The sequence below is a fragment of the Sphaerodactylus townsendi genome, linkage group LG04 (genome assembly GCF_021028975.2).
Source record: "Sphaerodactylus townsendi isolate TG3544 linkage group LG04, MPM_Stown_v2.3, whole genome shotgun sequence".
Lineage (NCBI taxonomy): Eukaryota > Metazoa > Chordata > Lepidosauria > Squamata > Sphaerodactylidae > Sphaerodactylus > Sphaerodactylus townsendi.
The window spans coordinates 87877317-87903008 of record NC_059428.1 but is presented as its reverse complement, the minus strand read 5'-3'; the positions used below and the strand labels follow the sequence as shown (position 1 = coordinate 87903008).

The 25692-nt window shown below is 40.3% G+C and overlaps 1 protein-coding gene across 2 annotated transcripts in view; it reads left to right on the top strand.

The window, feature by feature from the left end:
• The first annotated feature begins 576 nt into the window (after positions 1-576).
• SHROOM2 (shroom family member 2) overlaps positions 577-25692 on the top strand; it is a 125509-nt gene continuing 100393 nt past the window's right edge. For both annotated transcript variants that reach the window (XM_048493240.1, XM_048493239.1), the window contains exon 1: positions 577-1747. In XM_048493240.1, the coding sequence (XP_048349197.1) occupies positions 1517-1747 (231 nt within the window). In that variant the 5' untranslated portion in view covers positions 577-1516. The remainder of the gene's footprint in view (positions 1748-25692) is intronic.

Genomic DNA, 25692 nt, shown 5'->3' with positions numbered 1-25692 from the left:
TTCCAAGTGCAAGGAGCTTTCCTAAGTGACACCCTCGCCTTGGAATATGACACAGGGGTTTTAACCACCTGGCAAGGTTTTCAAGGCGAGAGACTTGCAGAGGTGGTTTGCCATTTCTTTCCTCTGCCGCTATATGAAAAGGAGGCCTTAGATATTATCTAAGCACGCTCCCTCTGAAGTCAACGCGATCAGCCACTTGCTTCTCTCTTCAGCAACCGCTAGAGGGTCTCTTCGGTCCAGCCAGCGGGAGATTTCCCCCGAGCGAAACTCGGGCAGCCTCGTCACAGGTAGCTCAAAGGGCTGGACGAGACATAAGCGCCACCCGCGCACTCAGCGCACGGCCGCCCCCAAGCCTCGAGCGAGACCCTCTGTAGCCCCCGCCGCTTTTCCAAGCACGCCCCCACCCCAGAAGGGGGCTTCGTGCGCAGGCGGAGAGGGCGCCTCTTGAGCGCAGCCGGTTGGCTGGCGAGCAGGGCTCCTCTGGCACAGCACCGGGGCGGGGGGAGCGGCCATTGGCAAACGCCCGAGGGGAGGGGGGGTCCAAGTGAACTCCACCTTTTTCTCCCGAGGAAGGGAGGGACGGAGGCGGAAGTGGCCGGCAATGGCCGTGTGGCGTCCGGGTCGCTTCGCCAAATGGCTCGCAAATCGGCGCCTTCCAAGAACTCTCTCCAGCCTCGCGCGCCCTTTTCCCGCCGCCCGGCGAAGGTGGCGCTTCTGTGCACCTTCGCTTGGCGGTGACCGTGCGTAAAGTGCCACCAAGTCACAGCTGCCTGCTTCCGAGCAAACCTGCCCGGGGCTGGGCTACAGTGGGTTGCTTTCTCCACGCCCTCTGTTTCGATAAGGCCATGCACTTTGTCCACGTGGAAACGCGCACCGTTTCTTGTCGGAGAGGCTGATACTTGCGCCTGTGGTGGGGCAGCTTCCCATCACAACCCCTCCGCGTTCGTCTCGTTCCGGGGGAAAGGGGTAAGGCTGGGAGGCTCTGCCTTCGCTCCCTTTGTTCCGAGCGTCATTCCCATCCAGCCACACGTCGCTTTCGACCCGGCCCCTCTCTCCGGCTGCTTCCCCCGCCCACATCTGCGGAGCGAAACTCCGATCACCTTCGGAGAAAGTTGCAAATGTTCTTGTAGCTCTTGTTCCTCTCCTGTGGGGCTACATTTTTTCTCTTTCCTCCGGGGTAAAGCGAAGTATCTTAGCTCGCGGCGTACACGGCGAATCCAGCCACACAACGCGTAAAGCCGGGCTGTATTCCTTGTAGTTGATCTGCTCCTGTTTTCGTTGGTTCGTGGGCTTTCCTCTTTTCTCTCCTCTGCCTTCTTTTGGCTGCCGTTTGGACGAACAAAACGGGATCGGGAGGAGGAGCCCGGGTGTGTTAGGGGGTTGCAACCCCCTCTCCTTGACTCCTTCCCCTTCCCATATGGGAGAAGGCTGGAAACTGTTGTTAGGTATGTGGTTCCCAGGTCAGCGGCACGCTGGCTCGGACTAGGAAGAAGGCTGGGGACAGTTTCAGACCGTCATGGAGAATGTGGAGTTTCGAGGCGGCCCGGAGAGATTTCCAGACAAAGATCCGAGGCTGAATCCCGTGTTTTTGGATCAGGGACAAACCCACCAGCAGCTGTTGATGATGGGGGAGCAGAGAGGAGTTGATCCGTACAAATTGGTAGAAGTACAATTGACTGGCGGAGCGCCGTGGGGATTTACACTGAAAGGAGGACGCGAACATGGGGAGCCGCTCATCATCACGAAGGTAAGACACGCAGTGCCATAGGTGTATGCGTGTATTTGCTCGTGTGAATGTGAGGGAAGGAGTTGGTGCACCCTGTGCTGAAGGGTGGATTGTTCACTAGTCCTTTTGTTGATATGATCAGACTGGTGAATAAATACTGCAGTGCCACCATGGATTTCGGAGTTGGGTGCTGGTCAAACAACTTCCTGAAAGCACAAATACATTTTCTGGAAACACTTTGCAGTGGTGACTTGGATGGATCCTAAGATGAACGCTTCTGAAATTCTTGACTGTAGCTGACTTCCTTTTAATTGTGGACAAGTTGCTTGGGAGTGTTGACTGTAGGGCAACATATGAGGGTTCCTGACAAGCCTTCCAGTGTTTTTCTTGAGGAAATGCTCCATCGGTGGTTTCATGTTGGGGAGGGGAGGGTAAACAAAATGGTGTAAATAAAAAAGTGAAGTAGTTGTGTAGTGGCTTAATTGCTGAGCTGTAGCTTATATATTAACCTTATTGAGAACAAGGAAACGGTTGAGGATTATTATGTGTGTTTTCTATCTTTATATTCCCAAGTCCAGCATATACTTGGAATAAGTCCCATTAATTTTAAGGTAACTTCCAGTCATTGATGGAAGAGATCGTGTACACAAAAACACACTGATTTGGTAATATGGAGCAATTCTACTGGTTAATTTATCTGTAATCACAGATTGTGTACTGGCTGTAACCAAATTGGAATGTATTGTGTAAAAATGTCTAACTTTTATCTACTTCTTGAGGGTAAAATAGCAATCCAAATGTGTTCAAGAAAAATAATTGGTCTGTTCAGATTTTCTGAAGTCACACAACAGTATTCCATTAAAAATGGTTAGTTATTTCTTGTGGGAATAGTACCAAGCCCTCCACCTCTCCTCTTTTCTCTTGTCTTCTGTTTTTGTTTTGCACCTGCTAGACGGACATCATTTCACTGATGATCCATGTTTTATCTAAAACTACAAATTTCAAGGTACTTTGCTGATTTTTAAGTTGTTGCAGCCTAATTAGGAAAGTGAAGGTGCGGAAAGAAGAGCTTTGAAAGATGATGTATTGTTTCTTTATGATGATCATTCGATTGTTGCTTAATTAATATTGAATTTGCTCGTTGTGTTTTGTTGGAGAAAGTTTTTCTTGCTGCTTTCTAAAGCTCCCATTGCAGTCTTATGCATACTTACCTAGAATAAGACTCATTGGGCATCTTTCAGAGGTAACATGAATGCGGGTGATTGTGAATGTGGTTATGGCAGTCTGTGTCCATGTAGGTGCGATGACCTGTAATGTAGGGAAATGTCAAACTTTCAAAGGAAGATTATTTCTCTCTTCTTGCCCCTCAAGTACTTCAGCAAGTATATGTGCATTGTTGTATTTGCTTCACTATTAACTGGAGTGTCCATTTTTATCCACTTATCACTTTTTCAGGAGACTCAGCCGCATGATCTGTACCATAAAGACTAGGTCTAGGTTTGTTTTGTTGACTGAAAGATGGTTTTCTGTGTGAACTGAATAAAAATGTAGACCTAGTACAGTGGTGGCGAACCTGTGGCACTCCAGATGTTATGGACTGCAATTCCCATCACCCCCTGCCAGCATGGCCAATTGGCAAAGCTTCCCAGGGGCTGATGGGAATTGTAGTCCATAACATCTGGAGTGCCAAAGGTTTGCCACCACGGACCTAGTAGTTGATGAGATAGTAAACTAGTAAACTCACACTGTAATGGATATGTGGGTCTAGGCTGTCCAGCTGTGTGTTGGGAAATACCTGGAGATTTGGGGGTAGAGTCTGAGGAGGGCTGAATTTGGGGAGGGAAGAGAGCTCAGCAGGGATGTGATACCATAGAGGCCATCCCATGAAGATCCTATTTCCTCCAGGAGCTCTGTTGCCTGGAGTTCAGTTGTAATCCCAGGAGATCTCCAACCACCACCTGGAGGTTGGCAACTTTGTCTGAGTCATATGACCAAATTCTCCTCCATACAAAAACATCTTTCATATAGAAAACTGGCATGTCAGCAAGTAGACTAGGCTAGAATCACGGTTATTTATAGATTTTTGTAGGGAGGAACAGTCATTCAACTTCTTCTGTTCAACTGTTTACCATGTTTACCATCTCAGGCCTAAATACACCTTACTTGATTGCTTGCAACATAAGGTAGTACTGAAGCAACATGGCCTAGATACTGCTGAATCACATTTAATCCACCTACCAACTTGCTCCAGTGACTGGTAAGAACAATTGGTGTATTTATAACTTACCACAGCATGTTTAAAAACTGCCATATCTTTCATTCTATCAAGAATTTTACAACGAGGATTTCTGATGAGATGGACAAGTGTGTCTGTATATAGGTTGTATATGTGCAACGGCCAATTTATGTAGAAGCAAAGCAGGATTCAAATGTGCTGGCACTATATGCAGCTGAGCACTTCCCCCTCTAGCACCTACATGTGTTCATCTCATAGGGAAATGTATTACCTACATGTGTCCCTACGGATGGGGATTCATGTGTACAAACTACTGGAATAGAAGTTGTGCCCATCTTGGGATGAACATACAGATGGGCTAGTGGGCAAGGCAGAACCAGACTGCTGGTTCCTGCTCTCTCCAAAAGCTGTCCTTGTAAATCGTTCAGCGGGATAAGATTCCCAGTTGCATTTGGTTGGTAATGTATCACTTTGTCTGTATTCATCCTGGTCTTGATCAACATTTCATTTTCATTTTAACCTTTAACGGCATATAATCTTGATCAACATGCTTTTGGGCAAATAAAGTTGAAATGAAAGACATGGGAACAGAGGCGTATCTAGGCAAACTGGAGCCCGGTGTCAAAACCTGAGTTTGCCGCCCCCCCTCATTATGGGTGGCCACCCTCCCCCACCACGACCAAACAATGATTTTGTGCACCAGCTCACAAAACACCTCCCACCCCCAGTAAAACATATATGGCTCTCTCCTCACCAACTCTCTTTCCTAATTTTGTCCTCACACCAACCCTATGAGGTAGGTTGTTAGCCTGAGAAATAGCCCCAACCCAGTGCAAGTGGGTATTAAGGATGTAAATCTCTCACAAATTACCCCCAGCAAAACATTTACCAAACAAATGTCAGCATCATCTCTCACAAAACACCTCCAGTAAAATCCACCCCCAAACAGCATCACTTTCAATGGTATTTAAATTAGGGAGTCCAGATTCTTCTTTTAAATCTACCTTAAAGGGAGAATCTGGGGTCCCCAGTTAAAACAACATTGAAAATGATGCTGTTTTGGGGTGGATTCTCCCCCACTTTGAAACAGCATCACTTTCAATGTTTAAACTGGGAACCTCACATTCTCCCTTTAAATCCATGCCGAAGGGGGTGGATTTAAAGGCAGAATCTGGGGAAATTGGGGTGTGTGTGTGCCTGCTATCAGGGGTGCAATTGTTAAGCTAGCAACACCAAACTTTCAGGATATCTTTAGGAGACTCTCCTGATGATACCACCCAGGTTTGGTGAAGTTTGGTTCAGGGGTCCAATGTTATGGACCCTCAAAAGTGTAGCCCCCATCTTCTATTAGCTCCCATTGGAAACAATAGGGGATGGGGCACCCCTTTTGGGAGTCCATAACTTTGGACCCCCTGAAACAAACCTCATCTAACTTAGGTGCTATCATTAGGAAAGTCTTCTGAAAAATATCTGAAATTTTGGTGCTGCTAGTCTGTAGTCCCGCGGCTTTTCAGATACCAGGGACTACAATTCCCATCAGCCTCTGTCAGCATGGCCAATTGGCCATGCTGGTAGGGGCTGATGGGAATTGTAGTTCCTGAACATCTGGAGAGCCGCAGGTTCCCTACCCCTGGGCTAGCCTAAAAACTGCGCCCCCTGCAGGTAAAAAAACACTAAAAATACCAAAAAACCACAAACGAACCTGAAATTTTTGCACCCTCCACTAGGGGCTGCCCGGGGTACCCCATGTTCCCTAGGCAAATACGCCACTGAATGGGAAATGCTGCAGCAAATTCATATATTGTATTAAGTATATGACATGAGACAGGGGAATTCAAGGATTTTTCCATCAGTAAAGTTTTTGCTATTCAAAACGTAGGTAACAGACAATATATCTGTGTATTTTCTTCTTTAATGGAAGATGTAGAAAGAAGACAAATATATGCTGCTTGAGGGGCTAAAAAGGCTATTCAGTAGATATGATTAGACATGTATTTACTGTTATATGTTTACAGATGTTTAGATTTTATTGTGTTTACCCATCCTGCAGTTCATTGCAAATGCTCTACTGTGACTGTTACATATTGAATATGAATCACTAAAGACTTTAGATCCATTTTACAATTGTTACCTAGATACGGGCATAACATGGTATGTGTGCCTGTGTGTGTTGAAGGCAGCCATACAGTTCTTTAAAGAGCACTTTCCCCTCTCAAGTAATGTTATATGTATATTTTAAAGGTGATCTCGATTTAGCTACACCTGACTGCAGCTGTGGTCTTGCTAATATTTGTGTGATAAGCATTTGGGACAGTGGGGAAAGCAGCTAGGAATGCACAGGCACATGATAGGACAAAGCTTGCGAACTGCTTTCATTAATGACCTGGGCCTGAAGCTCAACATGCTTCAAACTTTCTGCAGTCTCTGAAAACCTGTGGGAAGAATGGTATTATGTGAGAATATATATTTTTAAATCCTGCATAGGTTTTTTTGTGCTCTCTTGTTTCTCCTAGTAGCAGCATAAGGAATAATGTACCTGTCATCAATTGAAAGGATATTGAATCATTCTTTTTAGAAGGTAACACCTAACATTTCAGTTTAAAAGAAGAAATGGGGGAAAGGGTTTCATTTGTGTTGTATATTTAATATTGTAAAGTGCTGTCAGGTTTTTTTAAAAAAATTGTTTCCACTTAGGTGGAATAGAATAGTATTACAAAACATAGAATAGTATCTACAAAAAAAATCAATGAAGAAAACAGTCAATAAGCACATTATAATTGGCATGCTTGGGTAAAGTTTGAAGTTGTTAACTCCTAGAATGAAGGAAACCATGTTTTGGCATTGGAGTGCTGGGTACAGAGATCCATTCTCTTTAACCACAACAATAAGAGGGTTGTGTGACCCGTAACTGAATGACTGAGCTGAATGATTTCTGTTGTGCCTGTGAACACCGCCAGCCTTTCCAAGCAATCTGTTGATCCGTGCAAAAAAAAAGTCCATACCTGTTACCAGTTTGCTTTCTCTAGTTCTCTTCCCATTTCAGTAGTACAGAAATTTGAATTACTGTCTTTAAGATCTCACATGACTAGAGATTCATAGCTTGAGATTTGGGAATTTAAACATCCAGCTTAGAATCTTTCTACCCAGTTTAAATGGATAAAAAGCACAGAAAATATAGAAATGAACAGAAAAGCTGTCCTCCCACATTTTAAGGATTTGTGGCTGCAGAAGGTAAATAATCTGTGGATTTTATCTATAGCTTACTTTTTACACAGAGATAAAATTGGGTATGCGCACAATTTCAGAATAGTTCACAATGGAAAAATAAAAATACTCTACATCACTGAAAATATAGAGATTTCCCTTTTTATCATTTCAGTTACTAGTTTTAGACTGTAGAATAATGGAAGTTACTGAAAAATGGGACACCCTAGAGGATTTACACAGTTTAATAAAACCATTCTTATATGATGCAGCAGAAAAATATATCCAACTTGTCTCTCACTGGCTTCCACTAATTTCTGTTGTGCCTTCTGGTATCTTCCTTGGTAATAGAAAGAGCCAAATGGCTGGCAGTTAGTAAATTCATTTTATCCTTCAATAAAGCCTCCCTTAAGAAACATAAGCAAAGTTTATTTGAATGTTGGAGTATATGCTGCATCAGCTTCGTATGACATTTTAATGCTTTTGGGATACTCCCAAATGCCAGCTGCATTCTTCAGATACGCTTCTCCTTGTAGTGCCTTCCCTTAGGACTGTATGTCTGGTGGCTGTCTAAGTCCAGCTCTATGGAATGACCTACCAGAGTAAGTACCTAAGTGACTTTTGGTGTTCAGGAAGGCATGTAAAATAGTCTTATTTCAGAAGACTTATCTTGTTGACAGACTTAAAAAATGTTTTCAAATTATTGTTGCTATGTTAGCTACCTTGAATTTAAGGAAATAAGGCAGGATATGAACATTTAAAGTGAATAAATGACACACGTCATACATAGAATTTATTTGAAAACTAATGATGTAAAATGTGTGCCTCTTGTTTTATGACTTCTTTTTTTGGAGGCTGTTGTTCTATTGACAAATTCTTATGACTAGATATCATGTATTATAAAGAAATAATGTTATGATTTATTCCTGGGATGTCTATAAATATAGAGTAGCTTATTCTTTAAAAAAACTCTTTCTCAAAAGAAAATTGGCTTTGTCTAGTTCAGTAACTTTAATCTTGGTCCCTTTCTGAAGTAAAAACAAAACTTTAAAAAACTTGCTTCTTTAGAGCTCACTCTGCCCTTTATAGAAGCCATTCTGCTCTGTTTCATGACACTAAATTCTATCTTAGTAGAGTTTGGATCAGTGGACCCACTAACTGCATGGAAATATTTTGAAATTGCTGGCGAGATTAAATGGATAGCTGGCCTGGTAACACAATGTAAAATATTCACAGCACATATTTGGTGCATTGTTAAACGGATTCCTTTCTGCGGAACCCTATAGTGAAACTGCCTACAGCAATAAATTGTGCAAATGAGTCAAGTTGGGTCTGGTGCAATCCTTGGCGTGAGGAGCTTCCAGGTGAAACTTGATTTGCTGGAGGAAGTGGGTTTGTTGACTCATCTGGAGAACCCCTGTGAATCAGTGCTTATGTGATGCTCCCAACACCCTTGGTCTAAGTAGGAAAGGAAACATATAAGTTTATTCAACAAATAGATAGGGTATTTGGTGTGGTAGTGAAACTAAACTCCAATAATCTTGATGAACTTGATAAATACTGTCTGACTTTAACCACAGGAAAAAACAAAACTGTAAAATTCATAGACCTTGATATTGGAGTACTAGGACAGAAAACACACATTGTAATGCAAATCAGCCTTCCTACATGTCCATCAGAAATCTGATAACAGTACCTTTAAAAGTCACTTTTCTGCTTTTCACACATATGTACTAACAATAGAGTGGAACTGAAAATGATTTTCTATCACATGTGTGAGTTTGGCCTGAGTACCCAGATGAGTAGCTGTAGTGAATTAAAGGTCTGTTCGTACATCCTCTTTTTTGAAAAGTATACTGCCAGAGTTGAATCTATTGAAGCAAGTATGTGGTGGTTCACTGATAACTATATTCATTGGCTGTTTAACTAAAATTAAGGCTATTTGTGTGTGTCTGTGTGCATGCCCTTCCCCTTCTACTTTTCCCAAATGGGTGAATGCAATATTTTCTGCGTACTTGGGGAGTCTTCAGAGCTTGCAAAAACCCTTTCCCAGTGGGCATATGACCCTGTTAGTTGCGCCATTGGCAGGTATTGTATTGTAAAGTTTGCTGTTTGGAAAAATGATGCATTTTAGCATATTGTCAATTGCAAGCTTCCAGAACACATTGCGCTAGAACATAAGACCTCTGGCTGTTTAATAAATCTCTCTACCAATTATTAAATCAACTTCAGGGCTAAAAAACTGATGCTTGCTTTTAGTAGGGAACTGATTGACTCTTAGCTGCTGCTATATGCAAAAACTAAAGCCACTGATGAGTTTTGATCTCTGCTCTAATAGCTGGCTTTGGTGCATTGAGTATGCTTTCCTCAGGGGCTGTAAGTTCCAGCAAGGCATATGTACCTTTTGGTTATTATAATTATTTATAAATGTTTAATAAGGGAGTGCTTGCCAGAACTGTAGGATTAGTTTCTGGTTTTTCCACTGTTCTATTTGAGAGAGAACCAGCAGTTTGTCATGTTTAGGTGGAGTTGATATGTTTCAGTAAACAACTGTGGGCAGTGCACCTGAAGCTACTGAGAGTGGTGAATAACTAAGGCAAGAGTTACAGGGGTGATAGAGCCTCAGTTATTTAAGCAGTAGTGTAACTGTAGAAAGCAGGACAGATCTAGCTTAAATGGTGCATATCAGTTGGGTGACAAAAATATGCTCAGGTGGGTATAATTAGCACAAAAGAGGCAGGTGCTGCATGACACGGCTGCATTTGCAGTATGAGAAATGAACACCATTTGGTGTTTCTGTAGGGGCTTTTCAGAATGGCAGGCCTTTTATACAAATGCAGGTTTTTGGAACATGAGGGCATAATTCCAACTCCAGGGAGATTATACTTCAGGAGTACTAGCACTACTTATGTAGTACTTTTTCTACATTCACAAAGTCCTTCACACTCATTTTCTCAGCAAACGTTTATGTCAGCTTCCCTTATCTTCTGTATGACCTCCTTTGTGGGCAGCTGTGCACATTACTTTGCTAACATTAATGAAGTATACTTGGACTTAATGTTTGGTTGGATTCTACCAGCTATTCACTAGCATTAAGATGAATGAGGGGCAATTTCCTGTAATCCCCTTCTTCACTGTAGTCTACCCCACATAGCTTTTTGTGCATACAAGTTCTATGATCCCTGCCAAAGCTTGGAGAGTGGGGTCAGAACAGTCCCCTTCTTTCATTTTGGTAAGGGGAAAAACTGGTAAGATTCAACCCAGTGATTAAACAATCTTCTGCCAAAAACAAAGGTCAAATGTACATGCAGCATTCAGTTTTTGTGTTTCTCCTGCTGCTGTTCTTTATGCATACATATAAACAGTTCTAAATGTGTATGTGTTGAATTTCTGGGGTGAGAAAAGAGGAAAGGCAGTTTAAAATGAACCTTTGCTGGCTGTCAGTGAATTGATTCTTGCCATGAGGAAAGGTTGAACTGGCATTCCAACAGTTTAAAATGTATGTGTGATTTTAGTCCAATGGATTTAGTGAGGCCTTCTTTGTTTTTCCTGATCTTTGCTCACTGTACCAACTCACTGCCATCTGCATAATTGAGAACATTCAATCATCACTTCAGTTCTTTGGAGTATTAAAGAAAGCACACTGCAGTTTGTACCTAACCTGCCAAATATGAGAAAACATTGCAAGATGACGTTATTTCAGGTTCCTTTTTGCTAATCTAATTTTAATATGCTGATATTTTTGTACGGCTATTTCTTAAATGTTGAGTTTATATGTTTGTCAATTTTTGTAAGCAATTCTGTGCCTCCTTTTTCAGGTCTGCATGGCAACAGTGGAACATAGGAAGATTATTTACTGTCCACTTTCTATGCCCAGATGGTTGCATCCAGACCACCATCTCCAGTCTACTGTTAGGGTACCCTTCTGCCCATGGATCGTTTCTCCATAACTAAAAGCATGTGAGTTGCGACCACATAGTGCAGGGGTGTCAAACTCGCAGCCCTCCAGACATTCATGAACTACAATTCCCATCAGACCCTCCCAACATGAGCATTGGCTATACTGGCAAGGGCTGTATTCCTTTTGCTGGGGAGAGGGTGTAATTCAGTGGCAGAACATCTGCTTTGCATAGAGTAGATCCCAAATTTTCAATCCTTGGTCTCTTCACCAAAAACAATCAGACGAGACAATACATCCCAGAAGCCACACAACACCCCAATTAGACAAGTGAAGATGTGAAAGTCCTCTGCTTGAGATCCTGTGTAGAGTTGCATTCAAGGAAAGTAGACAACAGTGCCATGCTACGAATATGGGAAAATGTCTTTTTGAAGCAGATTCAGTCACTCATTCTGACTCCCAACAAGCCCTGTGGGTAGAGTCTAGTTGTTTTTATTAAAGCAATGTTGTCTTTCTGAATTTGTTTGGAATTTTAATTCTGTTCTGCTGTGATACTTGTGAAGTCTCAGTTGTGTGTTGCTATATATGTCATTGTTACTTTGAGGTCAGCTTTTAGGGTCATTTGTCTTCTCAGAAGCAAAGTGCTGGCTATTGGGATATTTTATTTGGTACAGGTTGTGGTTTTTAAAAGTTGAATTGCCTTCATGATTGTCTTTACATTAATTATAAGAACTTTGCTGTTCACCTGAAAGAAATTACCAGTATTCCTTCACAATCAAAGGTCAGCCTAAGTCTGAAAAGCATAATATTCTGACTTCATGGAGGTATTAGAATAAAGTACTGTATATTTGTATCTATTGGCATCCCAACTGTTCTGTTTTAGTTTCCTTGTACTGTTTAAGAGATAGGAAAACCTTTTCATGGGCCACACAACAAGGTATGAAAGTTCGTTTGTTCCACTAAGTGGGTGGTATATAGATCTGTATTGTTCTACAAGACCCTTGAATGTCATGTTTTTCTGAGACAATCCCATTTTCTTGAAATCTGTAGTCACTCTTGGTATTGTTTCTAGAGTTTCTCATGTCAGTCTGATTCCTGTGCCTGGCTGTACAGAGTCTGTGAAATGCACTCCTAATGCTGTTCTTGTGGCGATGGGAATGCCAGCATACAGATGTAATTGTAGTGATGTTTGGACTGTTGGAGGGGCAGAACTGATATTCAGTAAGCCTAGCAAAGATTATATGTCTGAGTGATTTGCCTCCCAAAAACGAAACCATCGCTTAAAAAGGTGAGGAGATTGACTTGTATTTTTGAGCTAATGTTATTGTGCAGTTATGAAAAAGTTGGGTGCCGAATGGTTACACGGGTGGCGGGGAACACAAAATCAGTTCTTGCCCTGGGCTCCATTTTCTGTAGATATAACACTGCTGAAGAAGGGAAAGCATTTTGCCCACCCTGGCTTATGTATTCAGCGAAAAGATCAACAAATAAACAGCAACAACTATTAAAGGATAAACTCCACATCAGAGAAAACTGCAGGGGATAAATTGTGTGTGTATATATATATACAGTTTCTAATAGTTATATAGTTGGGTTCTAAGTTACAACCTGGTAGCCCAGCTACCATTGTACTACCTTGTGAATGGTTCGTTCCAGCAAGACACTGAGATTGTAATCCATTGCATAATAAACATTGAGGCATAACAGGCTGGGATACCAGGAGGATTTTTCTTGGGAAGTAAGTCAGGCCTGCATGTAGCTGATGAAGTTATTCTGCAAAATTGTGTACACATTTGGAGTGATTGTTTGCATTAATGCATTAGTTGACAGTGTTTATGTCTACATAGGATTGTTCTGGTATTCATACTTTCACATTGCAAGGGGACATTTTCCCGGTTGTAAAGGCATTGTGAGTTACACTTTAAAACTGCAAGAGGTTTTGTCCCTATTTGTAACAAGTACATTGTAAGGAATTTGTTCCCCAAATAAGTTTTGTATATGCCTGTAATTAAGGTTTTGTTTTCCTCCTAACTCTGTATGGAATCCTAATTAGTTGTAATTAATTTGTAGTACAGTGCATTACATTCAGGTTGTTTTTCTGCATGCTATCTTATGTTTTATAGTTGAAGGCCAGTGAAGCATCTGTTATGTTACATTAAATTCATTATTTAGGTCTTTCTGACTACAATTTAATTTCGACCAAGGTCACCACGGTTGTATTTGTTCCATGAATTGTTCCATTCATGTTGCCATTACTTAGCACCCTAGAACAAATAATCTAGTCATGAGCCAACACAGACTGATGGAGATAAGAAGTGGTCAGGTTGAGAGGCAAAATGAGGTTCAGAACATGGAAGATACTTTGCAAGTAAGTGAAAAGGAAAAACAGGACTTGTGTTTGTAATGGCAGGATATAGCAGGAGATGTGAATTTCACCAGTGGAGCTCCAACCTTTACGGAGAAGTGGGAGAGGTGTCAGGGCCTGTACATCATCTACATTTTTTTGCCCATTTAGTGTTAATGTTGGCTCTTTGCTATCAGCTGTTCACAAATTATGAGTCTTTGCTTCTTTTCCAGTTTTTGACCTAGTGGCACAAAGTCTGTCTAAGCAGTCTGCTGGCAGTGGTGATAACATTGTTTCAGATGCAACATAGGTGTCAGAAAGATGGAATTTGCTCCAGGGAGCGCATATTGTTGAGTTATATCCCAAGTCACTAAGTGGAGTCTGCACTGACCTTTATGAGAAAATCGGTTTTAGGTCAGCACTAGAAAAACGGCACAGGAGACTATGGAATCTTCTTTGAGAACAAGTTGGACACGCTCTGTCAGCAAGGATATCTTATGTCATTACCAGTAATGAGATTTGAAAGCATGAATCATTTAAAAGTCTGATGCATAAATATTGCTCCAGTCTGGCATGTTGTTGCTTGGATTTTTGAAATCTATTCTAAAGTGATCTGTAGGGCAGTGTTTTCTAAATGAAGAGTGAGAGAAATGGAATGATTAAGAAAATTCTATTTTGGTGGGGAGGGAGGCTTCCCTCTGCTTTTGATTGCACAGATATTTTATCTAGGAGATGTAATATCTTCCCACTCATAGCCTTACATTATTTTAAGAACTGTAAAACCACAAATATTTTGTCTTATCTTCCACATGGCAGTTTGTCCATTCTATCAATCCTCTTATAATGTCTGGAATTTAGTTTTTCATGGTTTACAAACCATGGAAAAACAATTACAGCATTTTACTTAAAATGACTATTTACATTTATACCTTCCCCCACCCCCACCCCCGCTCACACTATCTGGATAACCAAAAGTGTATGATAACTTGTCTTGGAAAATGCTTTCAGGTAAATATTTTACCATAAGGGTATTTTACCTTTTCTTCAAGCAGATATGGTATTAAAATGCATAAAGTGTTTTTAAGGCTTCAGCATGTTAACATGTCCATATCAGTATGGGTGATAAAGGCTCATCTGTACTAATAACTAATATTTAAGGAATGACCTGGTCTGTGCCATGCATGTGCACATATGTTCATGTACCAAAAATAAAAACCCAGTGGGATTTTGGGGAGGATGGCAGGGAACATGAAGGTGGCAAAGGCCTGCATCAACCTTCAGTGGGAGGGGGGAAAAACTTTGAAAGTAGCCATGGTAATGACCCATGATCTTAGATGTCTCTACACTAATGTACAGAGCATGGGACTCTTAACACAACAAAGCAAATGTGATACAGTAGGCATCACTGAAACCTGGTAGATTAATCTCATGATTAGAATGTAATAAATGAAGGGAATAACCTAGTTCAGAGTAACAGACCAAACAGGAAAAGAGGAGTAGCAGCACTATATGTCAGGGATGTCAGGTCAGGTCCATGACTTAAATCCAGGAACCAGGTTGAAAACATCTGGGTAAACATTAACAGGGAGAGAAACACTATTATAAATCTCCAAGCCAGACAAGACTTGGATGATGCCTTCCTGGAACAGATGAATAAACTTTCCAAAAGGAGAGATGTAGTGTTAATGGGAGATTTTAATTATCCTGATATTTGTTGGAAGTCAAACTCTGCCAAGACTATGAAGTCTTGAATTCCTCACTTCTCTTTCAGAAAATGTCTTTGTCCAGAAGGTGGTAGAGGCAACAAGGGGATCAGCTATTTTAGGTCTGATCCTAACGAGCAGAGATGAACTGTTAATGCAGTGGAAGTGGTGGCAGTGACCACGTTGTCCTGCAGTTTGTTATACTGCAGAAAAGGAAAGCCAAGCATAGTCAGATTTTGCGAAAGCTGATTTCAGAAAACTTAGGGAACTATTGAGTGTGATCCTGTGGTTAAGAATACTAAAAGAGAAGGGAGTGCACAATGGATGGGAGTTTCTTAATAGTGAGATTTTGAAGACACAATTTCAAATAGTTCCAGCAAGGAGAAAAAGCAGGAAGTGTGTAAGAAAACCAGGATGGATGTCTAGAGAACTTTTAACTGAGCTACGATTTAGAAGGGACATGTACAAGAAATGGAAAAAGAAGGAAATCACCAGAGGTATTCAAACAAACAACCAGCAAGTGGAGGAAGAAAGTCAGAAAAGCTAAAGTGCGGAACAAGCTCAAGCTTCCTAGAGAAGTTAAAAACAATTAAAAGGGATGTTTTGGTTATGTCCATAGCAAAAGGAAGAACAAGGAAATGGCAGAATTACTGTGTGGATAAGGCTGCGAAAGGCTGAGAGGACATGAAGAAAAAGCAGAACTACTCAACACTTTTGCCTTAGTTTTCTCTCAGAAGAAAAACAGTGCTCAGCCTGGGGTAAATGGAGCAGATAATGCAGTAGGGGAAATTTAGCACAGAATAGATAAAGATGTAGTACTGGAATACCTGACTAATCTAAATACATTTAAGTCTCCAGGACCTGACATATGATGTCCAGGAGTATTAAAAGAAGTAGCAGAAGTAATCTCAGAACCACTGGCAATAGTCTTTGAGTATTCTTGGAGATCAGAAGTCCCAGCAGACTAGAGGAGGGCAAGTCTCAAACAATTACTGCCCAGTCAGCCTGATATCAATACCAGGATAGATTTCTAAGCAGATCATTGAACAGACAGCCTGTAAGCACTTAGAAGGAAATTTTGTGATCTCTAAAAGTCAACATGGGTCTCTCAAAAACACATCATTCCATACTAATCTTATCTCTGTTTTTGATAAGAGTGACAAGTTTGATAGATAAAGGGAATGCTGTGGATATAGCATACTATGATTTCAGTAAGGATTCAGTAAGGATTCAGTAAGAATATCCCCCATGATATTCTTGCAAAAAAGCTAGTAAAATGTGGGTTAGACAATGCTACTGTTAGGTGGATTTGTAATTGGTTGAACAACTGAACCCAAAGGGTGCTTACCCATGGCTCATTGTTATCCTGGAAAGAAGTAACTGGTGGGGTGCTGTAGGATTATGTTCTGGGTCCAATGCTATTCAGTATTTTTAACCAATGACTTGGCTGATGGAATAAAGGGCATGCTAATCAAATTTGCAGATAATACCACATTTGGAGTGGTAGCTAATACCCTAGAAGACAGGGTCGGAATTCAAAATGTCCTGGCCAGATTAGAAAGCTGGGCCAAAACTGACAAAATTCAACAGGGAGAAATATAAGGTAATACTTTGGCAGAAAAAATGAAATGCACAAAAATGGCTGCCACAGAATTTTAGTAGACCACAAGCTGAACATGAGTCAACAACAATGTGATGCAGCAGTCAAGAAAGCCAATGTGATTTTGGGCTGCATTAATAGGAATATAGTGTCTAGATCAGTGGTTCTCAACCTTCCTAATGCCACTACCCTTTAATACAGTTTCTCATATTGTGGTGACCCCCAACCCTAACATTTATCCATTTTACAGATGGAGAACACTGATACAGAGAGTCTTAGGCGACCCCTGTGAAAGGGTCGTTCGACCCCCAGAGGGGTCCCGACCCCCAGGTTGAGAACCACTGGTCTAAATGAAGGGAAGTAATAGTCCTACTCTATTCTGCATTAGTCTGATCTCACCTGGAATACTGTGTCCTGTTCTGAGCACTACAACTCAACAAGAATATTGACAAGCTAGAGTGTGTCCAGAGGAGAGCAACCAAAATGGTAAAAGGTCTGGAATCCGAGCCCTATGAGGAGAGACTTAGAAACTGGGTGTGTTTAGCTTAGAAAAGAAAAGGTTAATGGGTGACATGATAGCCATGTTTAAATATTTGAAGTGGTGTCATGTTGACAAGGGAGCAAGCTTGTTTTTTGCTGCTCCAGAGACTAGGGTAAGGAGTAATGGGTTCAAGGTACAGGAAAAGAGATTCCACCTAAACATGTAGGAAGAACTTCATGATGGTAAAGGCTGTTTGACTGAAATACACTGCCTTGGAGGGAGGTGGAGTCTCTTTGGAGGTTTTTAGACAGAGGCTGGATGTCCATCTGTCAGGAGTTTTTTGACTGCGTGTTCCCAGATTGTAGGGGGTTGGACTGGATGGCCCTTGTGGTCTCTTCCGACTCTATGATTCTATACTCCAAATTCCTGGAAAAGATGGTGTTAATCATTTCCGGAAGAACAGAAACATGCATTTGTGAAGGCATGGAGAGAGTGTAACTTGGTTAGGATGGCACTCAATACACATGCACAAAAGCAAATTGAATAGTTCAAGAAGCAGAGCTTTATTTTTTAAAAGTCATAAGACCATTTACCCTAGTCATCACTTAAACGGGAACTCTTTTTCTTGTATGGCACAAATTGCTTTTGGGTGGAGTATAAAGAGGCATGTGCTATCCTAATCAGTTACGCCGTTCTAAATCTATTGAAGTAATTGGACTTAGACTGGCTCTTGCAAGTATCCAGATTAAAATATCTAATGAGCTTTGAAAAGGTGTGCATACACACACATACAGAGGTGGGGCAATATTTGATTTACAGTTTTATCAGTTTGTGTCTTATTTATTTGTACATTTGGTCATAATTCTAAGTATAATTTGAAATACCCAGTATTGGCTCTCAAACCTTTTTGTGTTCCTGTGTGCTTTATTAAACATTGGTTAATCTGAAAATCTTATTGAGCAATTAAAACCTCCTCCCCATAGGCATAAGGAACTATTTGCTCATGTTTAGTCATCCTAATAAACAAAATCAGGGTATAGGAGGCGGACAGGCAGGTTGTTACTAAGTAAGTGAAAGACAGATGATGTAATGCTTTGACCTTCAGACAGACGTGTTGCAAAATCTGAATCTTGAAGATTCGTTCCAGTGTCTTAACATCCTTGTCTTTGTTGTATTTTATCAAAAGCAAGTAAAACAAGTTTCAGTGTAAGTACAAGAACTAAGTATCTTTTAGTGACCAAGTGTATGATTTCAGTCTTGCAGTAGTATGTGCAGCCCTTACTACTCCCTGTCAATATCTTTAATGCAATATGACAGGTACAACATGAGCCATGATTTTTCATTGTCCCAGCATAAAATTAACTGTGCTGTTCAGTTACTATTTTACATACCCAAACAGTGCATAAAGAGATTTTTAGAATGCCATTAACTGTCAAGTAGCTTGCTCTGTCGTTTCATCAATTTGTACTTTGCAAAGTACCACACTCATTGATGGAACATTAGAAGAATGTGTAGTCTGAAATTTGATCAGAGTCAATGAGAGGGAAAGATAGGTAAAGTTAAAAACTGGAAGGACATTCATTTATTTTAGTTTCCTGTGCTTGGGCTTAATTTCAGTATGGGAGGACAACTGAAAAGTTGTGGCTAAGGCTTTATGGAGAAGCTGGATTTTGGAGAAGGTGGTTTTCGATTTTATGGAGAAGGTGGTTTTCGAAGGGAGTGAGAGACAGGGCATGGAGTTCTAGGAGGCTGATCCAGGGGTTCAAAACAGAATAGAATAAGCAAAACAAATTCCTATTTTTTTCCTGCAAAATAAATAGTAGTCCCAGTCATGAAAAAGTAATCTCACATTTTAAATGCATCATTAAACTTTAAGATAGGCGTGGTGTTCAAGAATACAGCATGTAGCATAGAAAAATTATCCATGTATAACTAGGATAGCTTTAGTTCAACTATAGTTGTTTGGAGGTTTCCTGTGAGATTATTGCACACGTGTGAAAAGCAGGCATACCTGAACTTGAGCAATACACTTTTAGTGGTATACCTGCAGATCAGATACCAGTTTCTATGCAGATGTTTTTGAAATGGTATTTTTTAAGCATACAGCAGAACTCCAGTTTTTCAGTCTGTCTTATGAAACATCAACCCTAGATTTCTCTCATAAATTTCTGAAGAATAACGGAAGCAGATAATTTGTTCATATCTTTAATGTTTGATGTAGTTTTTCTTGAAAGCTTAACATTCTTTTCAAATGTATCATTCTTGTTTTCTTCTCCTTTTGACATTTGTGGAAGGATTTGAATGAAGAATACTTTCTAACTTGAAGCAAATGGCAGTATTTTGCATTAGTGACTACTCTCTTTACATTTGAGTATCTCAAGTGCCTTAATGGCTTATTTACACTGTTACTTTGTGCTGTAGCTATATCATAATCATATCATATCATCTTTAGACAAACATTAAAATCTGTGGTTCCTTTGTTCACACATCCTCCTTTGAAACTGATGAAATGATATAAATAGAAGTTTCTTCTTCCAAAGATCTGTAGTAGGATTCCTATCTTGAAAAGATTGTGGACCTGAAAAATATTCCTGTAGCAGGTAGGTGAGCAAAAGCTATAGTATCTAATGTTGCTTCAAAGATTCGTTCAGCACCTAACTTAATTATTCTAAAACTACCTGTTTGTATTATTGGTGTTCCAAGATAAATAAACACTTTTATTATGACTGAAAAGATCATGCTAGGACAAAATGGTGTTGAAATATACAAAAGTATGGAAGTAATACAGAAGTATGCACACTCAACAGATATATGTATGCACACATAATTTATGGGACTCATAAAACCGAAATAAACCCCAGGAAACTTTCTTACATCAATTTGTATTATATACCCTTTTTAAGAGGTAAATATTCTGATTTCAATTACAGTCTAGTTCTCAGAAATTGTAGGCAGTGCTTCAGTTCCACATTCCTTACATTTTTATTTTGTCCTTTCTCAAAGAGGCACAGGATGGTGTAATGTCACCACCCCTAATTCTGTAGTAGAGGAAATTGAGTCTTAAAGGCCCAAGGCCAGCTAGTGAACGAAGTAACAAGCAAATATTTTAACTCTGGTCTCTTTCTTTCTAGTCCAATGCTTTATCCAGTGTATCATTGCTTCAGTAAACCACACTAGTAAGACATCTTTCTAGATGGTACTACAGGTATGAGATTAGATGGTGGGGATATTCCTCTGTACAGAAAGAAATCCTTTTAATATAGAGAATACTGTGTCAGTGGTCCCTGCCACGCTTTTTGAAGTTGATGGGTAGTAGATACATAATGGACCAAAGGAAATGATTAAATTGTGGAATTTGCCACCTGCCCTGATGACCGTGTGCTTATCCTTCCTTTTAAACCTAATCTAACTCACAGGGTTGCTGTTCGGATAAAATGAAAGACAGTTATGTAAGATTATTTGGGTCTGCATTTGGGGAAAAGGTGGGGGGTATAAATAAAGCTTTCATGAACACAAACAGTTACAAAACTAATTACCATTTACTATTTATGTGAACATGATGGTATGCTTAAACCTAGCAAATAGCAGTGCCACAAGCAGATATGCTTTAGGAGAAGCCACACATCTTCAATATGGCACACTGCCAGCTATCCAACAGGAAATTATTTGCTTATGATCACTTCAGGCGTCTTCTGTTGATTTAATTAGTGTGTCGACATTCTTCTTTCAAGAGATTTTATAGGAATTAGGACTATATGAGGTTTGCATGTCTACCTGCATGTGAATGACTGGCTGTTTGTAAGCAACTCTCACACTTTATTAACTGCACAGTTACAATTGGCCATGTAAGTTTTCAAAAACTTGGACCTCATAGTGAATCAGCAGAAATCTCAATTGCAACTTAGTAGAGTATTGACTTTATTGGAGCTGTGTTGGATGCCAGATCCAGCAGAGCGTATCTACCTTTACAAAGGGCAAGAGCAATTAAAAAATTAATGTGTTTCTTTACTAAACGGCAGTTTCAAAAAGCTATTTGCATGCAGAAACGTTTAAGGTCTTACAGAATTCACTGCTGCAGTTGTACCAAATGCATGCTTATATATGAGAAAATTGCAAAATTTGTTAGGAATTTTGCCAATAATACGGGCCTCCAACGGCAGAGGATCTTGATACCAAGGTCTGTCCTTTGATCCATTCATTGGTGGTTGATAGACTCAAACTTACTCAGAGGTGTGCCATTTGGCACTGTTCCTTACAACATAATCCTGTCCGTGGATGCTTCCCTGTCAGAATGGGGGTCACATATTAGCTCCTATTTGGGCTCAGGGCCATGGCCAGTTAGTGAAGCCCATAGGCATATTAATCAGTTGGAAGTATAAGCAAGTCGATATGCCCTTGCTTCTTTTTCAGCCTTGCTGATGGGAAAACACCTGCTGGTGGCTACAGACAGTATGTCTGCAAAGATCTACGTCAACATGCCAGGTGGCACAGGCTCTTTGACCCTATGCAATGAGCACAAGTGTGGCACTGAGCCATCCCATGTTACATCACCCCATCATCCATACCTATAGTGGGACAGGACACCATATTAGCAGACACTCTAAACAAGAATGCAGTTGCACAACATAAGTTCTTTTTGACCTGCAAATATCTTCAGCCCATATTCAGAGAGTAGAGATTTCTTGCCAAAGACCTGTTTGCAACACAGGCAAATGCTAAGTCCCTACTTTTCTGTTCCCGTGCTACCAGGACAGTGCTTCCGTAGGGGATGCATTCCATAAAGGATGCATTCTGGTTTCATTGGAGAGTTATGCTTTTCCTTCTGTCCTGTTATTACTGAGGATGATAGCCAAACTGGAGGCGAGTGGGGCGTCATGCAAACTGATAACTCCCTGTTGGCCCAGGAAAGTCTGGTTCAGCATGCTGTGGTACTTGCCAGGGGGGAAGTTTTGGCCACTCACATAGAAACAGGATTTTCTAATGTGGGACGGCATACATCACCATGACATTCCATCCCTATATCTCATAGCATGGGTGATCTGGGGATAGGGGATTAGCCAGATTCATTCCTGTAAGTGTTGGTGATTTTCTCCACATGCTGTTTGTATGTAGCAAAGTGGAAAAGATTTGTGGAGTGGACAGTGGAACAACGTATTCAGCCAGGAAAGTGTTTGCTACTTGACATATTCCAATACGTCCTTTGCCTCAAGCAACAAGGTCTGTCCACCAGTTCAGTTAAAGTGCATGTACTGGCTATTTCAGCCTTTCATTTGCCCACTGATACAAGAATGTGACATAAACAATTTCATAAACAATTTTATGAAGAATAGTTTACATAATGATATACGGAATTTCATACATTTATAATCAATTTTGAAATAAGTACACAAATGTACAAGATAGCATTTCATATCTCAGTAGCTGTTTCAAAATAAACACAAAAGGTGGGTTGGAAGGGGCAGGGAAGGGTCTATGTGGCAACCAGGAAACTCTGGGTGGAAAGTAGTGTCATGAGGCCGTGCAGGATCTTGTATGGTCCTAGTCAGTTTGAGAATCAGAGACTCCTGGAATGATACTGGTATTAAAAAATAAACACTTCTCTTCCCCATGAGAACTGGGGAGGGAGGGTCTGTCTAAGCAGGTGACAGTTGCCATTGCACAGTGAACACTGGAAGTTGGTGATAGAGGGATATCTCTTGCCAGTAAAATAAATCTGATAGTGCTAGAGTAGGATATGAATGTAAACAGAGTTACGTAACATAAAATATGATGGCCTGTGAACCAGGAAACATATACAGTATCTGTATGCCTGCTTAACTCTTTTTAGAATTCTGAAATGGCTTTCATTGACCTTTGAGATGTTGTCTTTGTTTTGAGTGCAAACCAGTTTGCTGATAGATGCAGCTGATTAATGGGAATTTTTCCATTGGGTTATTTATTGTAAATATTATGGGATCAAGTCAACATCTTAAAACTCCTAGTTAAGTGTTCAGAGGGGCTCCTCCTTTGGTGTTGTGAATAGTATGGAAGAGTAAAAGTATTCCGGTATGTAAGGTTCCAGTACTAAATTCAGTCGTTCATGAATGTTTTATTAAAACATGGTTCTGTTGGCAGTGTTTATCAATAATTAGACTTTTAAGAGAATATAATAATTGTAATGCTGTTTTAGTGGATTGGATGCTTGTGTGAAACCTGATCTGGACATTTGGTGATAACAAATAATGCTTGTTTAAAGCTTGTTATTTATTTATTTTGATTACAATTTGGATCCAATAACTGTTTGGCAGAAGGTGCTTGCATTTGCAGGTGATTACCCCCTCTTCCCCTAAGCAGCCCTTGAAACCCTTGGACATCCTTGGAGTCAGTACTTTTTTGGACCTAATGTCACACATGGGTTGCAAAATCATTGCACCTCTCTTCTATGATGGAAAGCTTGCTGCACTGCACTTCATCTACCAGTGCCAGAGCAAGCAATTTTATGTGATTTCTTTTTTGTAGTCCCCCTTGCCATGTTGCATTTTGTTGCATGGATCCCTGGGATTCTTTACTCCTCAGCTCACATTGATGCTTATATCACCTGTGTCCCTTAGTTTTTTCAATACACTTTGTTTTTCTGGCTCTTATGCTTGCAGAACTTTGACTTCCTCACAACTTAACTCTGAATATATGCCTGCATAGTGGGTCTATAGGAAAGAGATTTTTCCCCCACAAAACAGGTGGACCCTACCAGTTTTGCAGAAAAAATCCTGAAAGTTGTCAACAGAATGGAGAGAGGGCAACATCCCCAAACCAGTGAAGTGATATCTGTGCTTGCAGGAATTGCAACTAAAAATACTGACTTAGGTCTTCCAATGCCTAAGAAGAAGAGTTTGGATTTATACCCTGCCTTTCTCTCCTGTAAGGAGACTCAAGGTGGGTTACAAACTCCTTCCCTTCCTCTCCCCACAACAGATACCTGGTGAGGTAGGTGGGACTGAGAATTCTGAAGAACTGTGACAAGCCCATGGTCATCCAGCAGGAATGTGGAGTGAGGAAACAAATCTGGTGCACCAGATAAGAGTTTGTCACTCAGGTAGAGGAGTTTGCCACTCAGGTAGAGAATGAAACCCGTTTCTCCAGATTTGAATCCACTGATGTTAACCACGACACCACACTGACTCTCAAGAAAAGGTTCTAATCCTTGCAGCAAATTATGCAAAACAGTATTTCTACTACAAACACAAATGAAGACAGCAGACAACTAAGGCTTATTAATTCATTTATGTTTCTTCGTGTGGCACTCTCAGTGGCTTTCCAACAAGGTTTGATAGATCCATTCTGACTCATAGTTTGGATCAGTACTTTCACAATACCTCACTCTTCATTGCTCGCACACCAGTAAAATGCCGAGAGGTGTTCATCAGCTCCATTCTCCTACCCTGCTCAGCATGCAGGTCCCGATGATATTCACCTGTAAGTGTTCCCCAGGCACTTGGACTGGTCAGGCCACAGTGTTTGATCATCTGGCTCCTCTATCATCACGCTTAGCTCCTTATGCAGATCTATTCCCATCTAAACAATCTTCTAATCACTGAACTCCTTTAAACGTAGCATTTAAGAGAAAGGGGTGGATTCTGTGGACATAGATTTGCGAAGGAACAATGGTTTAATTTTTTCTCTCTCAACTCTGTTTATTTTATATTTACTGTGAAGGAGAGCATGTTATCTCTGTAGACACAAATTCACAGTTTTGAAAACTGCTAAACCAAGGCTGATTCCACATGGGCCAAAAACAGCAGTGTGAAAACGGTGTGAAAACAGTATAAACCCTTTTACACCGTTTTAAATCCTTTTATACCATTTTCACCCCGTTTTAAAACTGCTGTTTTTGGCCCATGCGGAATCAGCCCAAGTGTCAGTGGTAACATCTTCTACACAGAAAAATTTCCCAAAGTGATATTACAAAAACCTCTGGAAGAGTATAACATTGTGAATAGATTAATGGAATTCATTTACCAAAAAAATTAAACATTGCAAGAATTTAAAGCTTCAGCTACATAATTAAAAACTAATCCTTATTTCATGATGAATAACATGTGGACTATTATCTTATATAGAAAACTATCTTGAGATAGACATTTCCTCAAAAATAATTTCATTTTAAAGAAATTAATTTACATTTTAAAAAATCCAATTTACATTTAAAAGATTTTTTTTTAATTTCAAAAGAAATCATTGATTTGTATCCACCCTGGCAATGACAAAGACTTGGCCTCCTACTAATAAAAGAGTAGTTTTGGAGTCTCTTTCACTGGTATTAACTGACACTAATTTATTCATAACAATGAACAACAGTGTATTCTAAAGTTTAAAAACTGTGGTGTCAACTTTTTGAGTAACATTTACTGTTTTTGTAATTTACAAAACCCATTTTAAATTATTATATGTAGCAAAAAGGTATATAACTGTTGTCTTCTGTTTATCTGATAGACTAAACTATGTGTAAGGGAAGGCATTAGAA